Raw genomic sequence first — 11,120 nt, 5'->3', positions numbered from 1 at the left:
AACATTTTGCCTGACTTGGTTCTAAGTTATTAAAAGTCCAAACAGAGAATAAAATCTATGAATAAAGAATTTAACGTTTTTTTCTTTCCGTCATCAGCTGATTTTCTCTCCTGGTTTGACAACTCGCTCTGGAATGAAAGTTTAACAACAAATCATTTCGTAACACTTCATTAAACTGATTTTTTTACATATAAATGTATATATTCATTTATTATCTTATTTTGAAACATTTTATTATTATTAATATTATTTTAAAATAAAATAAAAGACAGGAAAAGCCGGTCCCTCGTGCTCTCGTGTGACGTCATCGAGCCGCGCCGGCAGCGGCAGTGACGTGGGCCACGCGGCAGGTCTCGGTTCCGGCGGCGAACTTTCTCAAAGAAAAAGAAAACAAGTTCGAGAGAAGTCTAAAGACGGAGAGATGAGGCGAAAACCCACGGAGCGGCGCGCGGGAAGACGCTGAGGGGCGCGCGGAGCTGCGAGAGACTGCGCGCGCGGGGCTCACGTGCTTTTTATTTGCGTTTTCCGTTTCACTTGTTTGGAAAAATGTCCCGAAAATACCAGAAGACAAAGAAGAAGAACGACATCCCGGACAGGTGAGCTTCTTCTTGTGTCACGCGCTGCTGCTGACGGTGTTGTTCTCTTCACAAGCTGTTTGTAAACAAACAAACAAACACAGGTGAGTCACGCGCTTTGAAGACATCATAGTCACCAGGGGCCCGTTTCAACAAGCAGGTTTTGTTGAAACTCCGAGTTCATGAACTCCAAATTCAGTAAAACTCTGAGTTTCTGGTTTCAGAAACAGAGATAACTTAAACCCGTTTCAAGAAGCGGGTTAAGCTGAACTCAGAATCAATCACTATGGTAACCGAGTCTGAACGAAACCTGGTCGGTAGCAGGTTTTCTTCAGGAAACTTAGAGTTCTCTGCGGTCTCCGCCCCTTTTTAAAGTGAAGGATGTTCAAATATGAGTTCCTCATTAACATTTAGAGAACATTCACATTAGAGACATCACGTTTCCACCACTCAGAAACCAGAATGACATGTTCATTCATAGAGGATCATGTAGAGAGGAGGCTGATTAATCCAGAGGAAATGTTATTTACGTCGGTAGAGGATTTGGAGGACACGAGTCGACTGACTGCAGTTTCCTGATTCATTTTTATTTCAGTGATATTATAAATAGTGAGTTTTTCCAGGGACTCGATCGTAATGATACAGAGTTTTATCTTCCTCATTTAAACCTTTAACAATGGAGATCATTACATTTAAACACGGGAAGCGTGTCGATTCATACGGTCCAGAACTTGAGATGAATGTCAGCTCAGTCGTCAGCAACACTGCTCCCCCACGGAGGCCCGAGTTCGAGTCGTGGTTACAGAAAGTGTTTTTATGCTTAAAAAACACACAAAAACTTTTCAGTGAATATTTTTAAAGTCTTGAGAATTAAAATAAATAAATGCTTATTTTAACATATTCCAGGCATGTATGGGGGGGGGGGTAAGGATAACGGTCGTTCATGGGATTACAGAGATTATTGGTTAAATTAGTAACAGATCAAGAACCATTCCTGACTTAACAAGTGACAGAATAACCTTCCTGACATGATTATTATTTATTCATTCACTGAAATGATTCAAATGTAGACGTTCACATTAACTCTGCAGAGATTCTCTGATGAAAATGTTCTCGTAGTCGCATATGCTTAAAGGAACTCATCAGTTTCTGTGAAGTACGAAGCCCTAAAGGTGTTTGTTCCCGTTGCCATGGTGAATCGTGCTGTCTTTGCTCCATTGATCAGGGCTTTCATGGTCGAGACGCTCCACCTGATTCTGGTTCTGATCAAGTTGATTGAATCAACTCTTTTCAGCTGTTCTGAAACCCAAAACTCCAAGTTAGAGAATTTCGAGTCTGTGGCCTCTGAGTTCAGGTTTGAACTCCAAATTTGTTGAAGCTGCTTCTTGAAACGGGCCTCTTATCTGATCCTCTGAAGTTTCCGCCTCAGACGTAAACAAGCAAAAGCAGAACCTTCACCTGTTAGTGGGAAGTCCAGAGTTCTTCTGACGGTTCTGGTTTAGTGGCGCCTCCAGAAATTTTTCCAAGGGGTGGCCACTGGGGGGCCACTTTAAATCTTGGGGTGGCACACCAAAACCATGAGCTATATTTTCTAAAAACAAAGTCCTTCTACTTAAGCTAGTTAAACAGCCTGTAGAAAAGAACGTCACCTGCTGATATCCTTTGATGTATTGTCTATATTTCATGCTACTTATAGACGAATAAAAGTACAGTCAACATTCTGAGTTGCACAAAAATATTGTTTTATTTTCCAACTATACAGGAATCACCGTGGACTATGATGTTTGCAGACGATAGTGTGGTTTATAGTGAGAGCAGATGACAGATAGCACGCCAGCCGGTGCATGTGCTCCTCATCTCCTCTCCTCGGGAATGATCCCTTCTGACGGTGTACAGATAGAATGAATAACAGATCCAAGCACAGTTTAGGGTGTCTGCGGGGTGCCCCCCCACCCCCACCCCGGCCGACACCTGCTGGCGCCACATTCCGGATGTTCACCTGCAGAACCTTCTGTGTCCACAGGTGGCTGGACTACTCCCCGGTGGGGAAGAGGCTCCCAGGGACTCGATTCATCGCCTTCAAGGTCCCTCTGAAGCAGGTGAGCTGGACGTGGGCGGAGTCTGTGTGAAGGTGTGTCCTTCCTCACGTCTTTGGGTCCGCAGGCTCTGAACCAGAAGCTCCCCGCCTCCGCCGCCTTCGGACCCTGGGAGCTGCTGGACGCCGTGAGCAGAGACCGGCAGGAGCTGGGGCTGATCATCGACCTGACCTTCACCTCGCGCTACTACGGGCCGCAGGTCAGAACCGGGCTGCAGGGTTCTGGTCTGTCGGAACCAGAACCAGCAGGAAGCTGATGTGGTGTTTGTGAGCAGGACCTCCCCGAGTCCCTGAGGGTGGTGAAGATCTTCACGGTCGGCCACCAGGTTCCCAGCAACGGCACCATCCTGAGCTTCAAGCGAGCCGTGCGCAACTTCCTGCGACAGAACCAGAACAACGGTGACCGACCCTGACCTCACCGCTTTGATATATGTAAACGCACAGGCTGAGCGTTCAGGGTAAAACCCAAAAACCCAGCAGACCTCGAACACAACGCCGGGATAAAACTCCAAACGCCACAGAAATCTGCTGGTCTGTCTGGGGTTAAAGGTCAGGATCCTGACGGGTCGGGTCAGAACCGAACATGACTCGGCATTTGTTAAAACGTTATTACAGTTACAAACTGTAGAAGCATCAGAGCAATGTAAACAAACAAATCTGGTTCAAGATTTAAATCTGTTTTTCAGTGAGATCAGAATCCTTTGATTTCTAAACCGGTTCAGGAAAATCTGGATATACAGAGTCCAGTTCAGACTGAGGCTGAGCCCAGACTCAGTCTGAACTGGATCCAGTGTGAACCAAACTCAGTCTGAACCTGATCAATCTGAAATGGATCTCGTCAAAACTAGATCAATTCTGAACCAAAGACAGGATTCAGTCTAATCTGTTTCTAGTCTAAACTAGACTCAGTCTGAACTAGATCCGGTTTGAACTGGATTCAGTCAATACTCGATCAAGTCAGAATTGGATAGTTAGATCTGGAGTCGGTCTGTAAATGCTGTAAATCTGGTCTGAACTGGATCTGGTCTAAGCTGGATCTGGTCTGACCTGAACTGGTCTGAACTGGATCTGGTCTAAAGTAGATCTGGTCTGAACTGGATCTGGTCTAAAGTGGATTTGGTCTGAACTGGATCTGGTCTAAAGTGGATTTGGTCTGAACTGGATCTGGTCTGAACTGGACTGGTCTGAACTGGACCGGTCTGAACTGGATCTGGTCTGAACTGGACCGGTCCTCTGGTCTACTCTGTAAGTGGGTTTCACAAACAGAAAGTTCTGAAACTGTTTCTCCAGACAAACTGATCGGAGTCCACTGCACACATGGTCTGAACCGCACCGGATACCTGATCTGCAGGTGGGTAGTGAGGGAACACCTGTGGGGCGGGGCTGGGTGCATGGGCGGGGCTTGACAGCTGTGTGATCCTGCAGGTATCTGATCGACGTGGATGGAATGGAGCCTGCAGCGGCCGTGAAGCGTGAGTCTCTTATTGTGGCGGGTCACAGGTGTGTGTTTGTGTTTCTGAGGCGTCGTCCTGTTTCAGTCTTTAACTCGTCCCGGGGTCACGCCATGGAGAGGAAGAACTACCTGGACGACCTTCATCAGGGGCCGAAGAGGAGGTGATGCAGACTTCTCTGCTTTTGTGTCATCTGAGGAGACAAAGAGGAGCAGACTCCTCCTCATCCTCTCTTCTTCTGCTCTAGTAATGCCGGCATGGAGGAGTTGGAGGAGGAGCCAAAGAGAGGCCAGGCCACGAGCCGGCCGACTCCCACGGAGACGCCGCCGGGCCTTGACGACGCCGCCAGCTACAGGTAGAAGCTTCAACCAATCAGCTGCTCTGCTGTGAACCATGTGACTGAGGAGATGATCGGTCACATGATCTAAATCCACCATTCGGCTGCTGCCATGTCTGTCCGGCACGTCCGATCCAGCTCGTGGTCGAGGAGGAGATCCTGGACGAGACGAGATGCTCCTGAGAGCGGATGAAAGCTTAGCTACTCGTTAAACGTCTCTGACCAGCTACATGTAGGACCCTTGGTGGGGGGGTGCTTGGACATCACTGCCAGCAAACAGTCGATGTCCTTCAGTGCCCCTCCCGCCAATTTTAACTGCACCCCTTTAGTACACACACCTCTAACACCACAAACATACACTCTAACAAGCAAACACGCAAGCATCACACAAGGAAGGTGGGACCATCGACCTTCTGTCCCCTGCCCCATCCCTGGCGGGGGTGCGGGGAACCTCGGCCTGGTGGTCTAGTCTCTTGGGTGCCGGTCTCCTGGGCCCGGCGGTCTCCTCCCCACGCCGGGAGTGGGATCCCCAAGATTTAAGATCTAGCAGGGGATCAATCTACATCGGAGCCGGGGGGTGTCCAGGTCTCGGTGGTGCGGAGTCCGGTCCCTGCTTTCAAGAACTAGTCCTCTCCTTAACTCCATCAGTGGGTGTGCCTGGTCTGGCCTTGTTTACATCACTCCTTGGGGTCTCTGTTTCTCTTGGGTTCCCCTCTGCTCGGCGGGGGTGGGCGGCCCCTGCCCTGCTTCTTCACTGGACCTTCGCGGTGGGGGCAGGCGGTTGTCTGGAGTATGGGGTGGGTCTCCCTTGGGGGGCCCTGGCTCGTACCTGGGGTGGGGCGGGGAGAAAGGACAAGTTAAAAAAAGAAAAGCGTCACTGACCAGCTGACCGTCTGCCGCCAGCTGTGATGATGGTGACGTGGTCCACAGGAGCGCGGGAACCTGGAAAATGTTTCAATAATTTCCAGGGAGCAGCGACAGCCAAAACGCCGGCGTTCATTCGACGGTTCAACATTTATAAAATAACTTTTGTACATTTTTCTGTTTTTTCCATTTATTATTTAGCTAAAATGGTGTCAGCCAGCGATCAGCTGTCAGCCGTTCTAAATGTGAACACAGGAAGTAAAGATTCCCGTTTCCGGCCCTGCAGCCATTTTGTCTGACGTCACCGTGAAGAGTCTATTAGTAAAAAACAAAACTATGAACCGTAGATGAACTCTAATCCCTTTCAGGAACTTTCATAATTTTTTTGTATTAATTAATAAACACAAACAAAAACTAAATCAGATCCAAATATTTTATTTCCATCCTTTTCCTTCAAACCAGCATCAGTTCTTCCAGCCTCACCAGCTGAACTCTGAAGGGGTTCATGAGGTTCATGAAGGTTCATAAAGGTTCATGGGGGTTCATGAGGTTCATGAAGGTTCATGGGGTTCATGAGGGTTAGTAGGGTTCATGTTGTTCATGAGGGTTCATGAGGTTCATAAAGGTTCATGGGGTTCATGAGGGTTCGTGGGGGTTCATAAAGGTTCATGAGGGTTCATAAAGGTTCATGGGGTTCCTGAGGTTCATGAGGGTTCGTGGGGGTTCATAAAGGTTCATGAGGGTTCATGAGGGCTTATAGGCTTCATTGGGTTCCTGAGATCATAATCAGGTCTTCCAGTTCTTCCAAACAGGTGCAGATAGCCTTCACTCAAACCCGATCACGAGTGAAACAGAACCGCCTTCAGACTGGTGAAGAACTTTGAAACGTTTTCATTTCTACAAATAGAGATTTGGTCAGAATTAAACATCTCAAGGTAGATATTTACCCATCATGCAACACTATCAGGGAGACTCCAGGTGTGTTTAGCAGCAGGAGGGTAACCCCAAATGACCAGATGAGGAGTTATCTTCAGCGTACAGGAGGTTCTGGAGGTGACGGGCCGGCCTCTTCCACTCTGAGGTTTGGATCCGCCCAGCGCCGAGTTCCTTCAGAAACCACGAAGAACCGATGCTGGTCTGAAGGCAGAGGATTCAGATAGTGCTGTTCTGTCTCTGCACTTTGATGATGAACATTATTTCAAAGATAAGAAGAACCGAACCTTAAAGTAAATAAATCCCTAAAAGTTCAACTGAATCTAAACTGAAAGATTTCTGACCATCAAAGAATGAAAATATTTCATGTTAAATCTCATTTATTGAATTATCAAATGAATCAAAACGTCAACATCAGAGTTCACATTGAACAAAGTCTCTTCAAGACTCAAAAACACAGGAAGTGCCTTCAAAATAAAAGTTTTTAAGAAGGTTTTGATGAAAATCTGAATTTTTAAAATCTAACTTTGCAGGAGTTTCCCGCCAAACATCAACTCCTGGCCCCGCCCTCAACCTGAGAGACCCCACCCTGTTCCCCCCCGCCCCCCACTGTTCCAGCCGTATCGATGGGGCGCCCCTCCCCCACACAGTGACTGGAGGCGACACCCCCATCCTGAGACGAACCAGTTCAGACCCCCTCCACCATCCGGACCGGCGTGGCGCCCCCCCCACGCCCCTCCAGAGGGCAGGAGGTGGCCCGCCCCCCAACCCCACCTCCAGTACTCGCCCAGCTGGGCCGCAGGGGAGGAGGACTGGACCCCCCCGGGATGGAGACAGTCGAGCAGGGAGGGCTGGTGGCGGAACGGACCAGAGTTCTGAGCCCGACCCGGATCACACGACCCGGATCCAAAATAACTTTTCCTCTTAAGTTTTTATTGTGGTTTTAAGCTGCACAGCTGATCTGCACAGAGAGAACAGAAAATTCCTGCTTTTACAGATGTTCTTTAATGCAACACAAAGAAACAAAGGCGGTTCTGCTGCCTACGGCCGTCTCTGATTGGCTCCTCCCCTCCAGAAATGGGGAGGAGTCAGGGCTCAGACGCTACAGAGATTCAGATCTTCAAATGAAAAGAAATCACATGACGTTAGCTTTAGCACGCTAGCTCTAGCTACAGCTACAAAGTCTGACCTCTAGTGTTTGGAGGCGGTACTGACCCGAAGTGGTTCAGACTCTCGGGTCCGCTGATGTCTAATTTGATCATTTTTACTAAAACATGTGACCCTAATTTAATTTTAAGTTATTGAATTTGTGGTTAAATAAAGTTGTTTTAAGCCTCCAGTCATTGTTGTGTACAAACAAACAGCAGAGACTCCGCCCACACGCTGCCATGTGGCGTTCAGGGCCTGTGGGTGAAACAGAGCTCCAGCTACTGCTGTGGTCCAGATGGAGCTGCCGACTGCAGAACCGGTTCTGACCCGACCCGAAGCCAACGCCTCTCCTCCTCCTCCCAGGAGGATTCCCCCCCCATCACCAACATGACAGTTTAGAAATCCGCCAAAGTCATGGATGAATATTTAATATTTATCCCCGAATGTTTCTAAATAAAAAAGAAAGAACTTTTAAATAAATGTTTCTCAATAAAATGGGACTATCCTGGTTAAATAAAGGTTGAGATGTTCATTGTTCAGATGAATGTTGAATTTTAAGGTTTGTTTTTCTGACTGGTGGTTTTGGGGGGAATGATGCAGCCCGCGCGTGCTGCGCATGCGCCGTGGCAGTCACGACCCGCCGCGCAGCAGGAGGAACCATGGCGATGAAGGCGCTCAGAGGGATGATGAACGGCGCCATGAACGAGCTCTCCTCGGCCGTGAGCGGCAGCAGGCCCGCGCCCGCCGCCGCACCGGGCCCCGCCGGGACCGCCGCCTCCCGGGAGCACGCCATGGCCGCGAGCCGCGACTACATCACGCAGCCGCGACTGAGTGAGTCCGTCTCTCCGTGCCGGGAGTGGGTCCGTGAACGCACCGCGGCCGCGAACCATAAATCAGCAGAACGGTGGTGCATTCACGTACATCCGTGAACAGGAGAGTCAGAGCTAACACAGCTTTAAATGTTAACCAAACACTGCAGCTCCTCCCACTCAGGTGACACGCGCACAGGTAACTCGTAGGACGTTTCTGTCCAATTTCTGATTGAATCGGAATTGTTTCGTTATAGTTCCTTTTTTAATTGATCATTTTTAATCATTTAAATGTCAACAAAATAAATAATTTATCAGAGAGATTATTGCATTTATAAACATTAATTTATAACAGAAACGTCTTTTTTTTTTAAAAAACCTCCATTAACAGGAATTTCCTGAACAGAAACTAAACTTTATGAGATACAACAATATTAGGGCTAAATCACATTTTTTAATAAAGACTTTAAATCTCTTCAAATTAAAATAAATTAAATGTATTTATTTTTTTTTTGATGGTCCTATTTCACCGTCGTGGTTAGTAAACACACAGATACGTGTTTTTAAATTGTGTTGTGTGTATTCTGACTCTTCATGAGTGATGATGCAGTAAAGACGTGTTATTTGATTAATCAAAGAAATAATAAAACATAAACCAGACATCCTGCTGAGATCCACACGAAAACATGTCACACATAAAAAGACGTAAAACTGATTGGAAAATACTCTTAAGTTTGCCAAATAATTACATTATTACTCAAAAATAAAGACATTTGTTGGTTTGTTTACATGACAGAAGAGTTCAGTAGATGTCTTTAAGGAGTGTGATGATGTGAATCTACATGAACCCACTCCTGATTTCACTTCTAATTTTCCGTTTTCTTTACCTAAACCAGGGTCACTAACCTGCAGCCCCTGAGCCACATGTGGTTCTCTGACCCCTTCGGTCGTGGCTCTTTGGTTAATAAAGAATAAAAACAAGAATTAAGGCACAGAATATACAGCAGATTTTCTATTTTTTAAGGATGATAAGTGAGCCCAATGGTTCAAAAATACAGTCAAAGTAGATTAATTAGCTCTGATTTAATTTTAAATTTCTGACTGAGATTCAATAGTAAAATAAACAGATTTTTTTAAATCTCTGTTCTTCCTACCACCACATTCAGTGCATTGAGATGATGTTATGTGACACCTTTTATTTTGAAAGGAAGTCATTCATTTAGAAGAAATAGTATTTTCAATTCATGTTTTATTTATGTTTGACAGGTTTGACGATAGTAACATTAACATGGATGTAAATGAGTGTTTTTCTTCGTGGCTCCTGTTGAGGTCAGTAATAAATCCACTCAAACGATCAATATCTGGTTCTGAACTTCTGATCAGATATTAATACAGATTCAGGTCCTCAAGAATCCTTAAGTATTCATGAATCACATGACGAAGAAGCAGACAAACAGACATAAAGTGTTCCAGAACCGTTCTATGACGCCTCCTGCGCTCCTCACCTGCAGCCTACAGGACGGTGTCTGGGGTCAACGGGCCGCTGGTCATCCTGGACCAGGTGAAGGTAAGAAACTCGGATCAGAACTTTCCTTTATGTTTTTTTATTTCACATTTTTTAAGAGAAATGTTTTATTTTAGGATGTAAATTTATGTCTCATAAATCAGGAAAATATTTTTATTTTAGACAAAACTGATTCTTTTTAATAGATTTGTAAAAAACAAATATTATAGGAGGGTATTTGGACCATTATAATAGAAAAAATGAAACATAGAAAGATAAAGTTGAAAAGTTAAGAAGACATTTTTTTTTAAAAATTACAAAAAATTTTCATGAATGTATGCGTCAAAAAGATGTGATTTTATAAGGAAAAAGAATGTTGAGATTAGTTTTGAAAATGTTTCACCAAAGAAAATCAAACTTTGTTTTTTGTTGCAGAGAAACTCCGAGAATTTCTATGAATCTTCTCGAGTTTTTATAAATGTGTGGCTTTTATTTTGAAAAACCATGGCTTCTTCCCCGTTAAAGGTTTAAAAGTCCAAAGTCTCTCAGGTGTTCCACGCTGACGCTGGACGCCGGAGATGTTTGGTTCGGGTTCTTCCTGTTGTATCCTCTGCAGACAGGAAGCCTGACGGTTCCCTCGGCCCGCCGGGCTTCTGTCAGAACTCTTCCGTTGGAAGGTTCCAGAGCTGGTTCTGGAAGCGGTTCTGTTGATCTTTCTGTCTCTGCTGAACAGTTTCCTCGATACGCCGAGATCGTCCACCTCACGCTGCCCGACGGTACCAGGAGGAGCGGGCAGGTTCTGGAGGTGAACGGCTCCAAGGCTGTGGTGCAGGTACTCCGCCCGGCTCAGGTCCAGTCGTCTCTCAGGTGGGGTTCTGATACCTCTGTGTCCGCCCCCTGCAGGTTTTTGAAGGGACTGCAGGTATCGATGCCAAGAAGACCAGCTGTGAGTTCACGGGCGACATCCTGCGGACGCCGGTCTCTGAGGACATGCTGGGTACGGGTCGCTGACCGGATCCCTCTGATCCGGGTCGGATCTGGACCGGAGAAGCTCTTCCTGCAGACGAGTGACGGGTTTGTGTTTGCAGGCCGGGTGTTCAACGGGTCAGGGAAACCCATCGACAGAGGACCTGCCGTGCTGGCGGAGGACTACCTGGACATCATGGGTGACTTGGACTCTGCAGAGAACCTGCTGGTCTGAGCTGATGATGATGTTACCATGACAACCGTCTCTGGTGTGCTCATACAGGACAGCCCATCAACCCTCAGTGCCGCATCTACCCCGAGGAGATGATCCAGACCGGCATCTCCGCCATCGACGGCATGAACAGCATCGCCAGAGGCCAGAAGATCCCCATCTTCTCTGCAGCAGGACTGCCGCACAACGAGGCACACACATGCAC

At 46.7% G+C, this 11,120-nt stretch overlaps 2 protein-coding genes across 2 annotated transcripts in view; both read left to right on the top strand.

Moving 5' to 3' along the window:
• The first annotated feature begins 301 nt into the window (after nucleotides 1-301).
• Nucleotides 302-7,884, top strand: dusp11 (dual specificity phosphatase 11 (RNA/RNP complex 1-interacting)). Its single transcript, XM_024298930.2, has 9 exons — nucleotides 302-596; nucleotides 2,599-2,674; nucleotides 2,739-2,870; nucleotides 2,946-3,069; nucleotides 3,961-4,021; nucleotides 4,096-4,142; nucleotides 4,209-4,284; nucleotides 4,369-4,476; nucleotides 6,789-7,884. The coding sequence occupies exons 1-9, from the start codon at nucleotides 547-549 to the stop codon at nucleotides 7,132-7,134; spliced, it is 1,020 nt and encodes a 339-aa protein (XP_024154698.1). The 5' UTR covers nucleotides 302-546; the 3' UTR covers nucleotides 7,135-7,884.
• A 138-nt stretch (nucleotides 7,885-8,022) lies between these two features.
• atp6v1b2 (ATPase H+ transporting V1 subunit B2) overlaps nucleotides 8,023-11,120 on the top strand; it is a 9,320-nt gene continuing 6,222 nt past the window's right edge. The window contains exons 1-6 of the mRNA XM_024298929.2: nucleotides 8,023-8,235; nucleotides 9,725-9,780; nucleotides 10,451-10,549; nucleotides 10,621-10,714; nucleotides 10,806-10,883; nucleotides 10,967-11,106. Coding sequence (XP_024154697.1) covers nucleotides 8,064-8,235; nucleotides 9,725-9,780; nucleotides 10,451-10,549; nucleotides 10,621-10,714; nucleotides 10,806-10,883; nucleotides 10,967-11,106 — 639 coding nt within the window. The 5' untranslated portion in view covers nucleotides 8,023-8,063. The remainder of the gene's footprint in view (nucleotides 8,236-9,724; nucleotides 9,781-10,450; nucleotides 10,550-10,620; nucleotides 10,715-10,805; nucleotides 10,884-10,966; nucleotides 11,107-11,120) is intronic.

This window comes from Oryzias melastigma, linkage group LG12 (genome assembly GCF_002922805.2).
Source record: "Oryzias melastigma strain HK-1 linkage group LG12, ASM292280v2, whole genome shotgun sequence".
Lineage (NCBI taxonomy): Eukaryota > Metazoa > Chordata > Actinopteri > Beloniformes > Adrianichthyidae > Oryzias > Oryzias melastigma.
The sequence above is the reverse complement of the archived record's forward strand: the minus strand, read 5'-3'. Positions and strand labels throughout refer to the sequence as shown.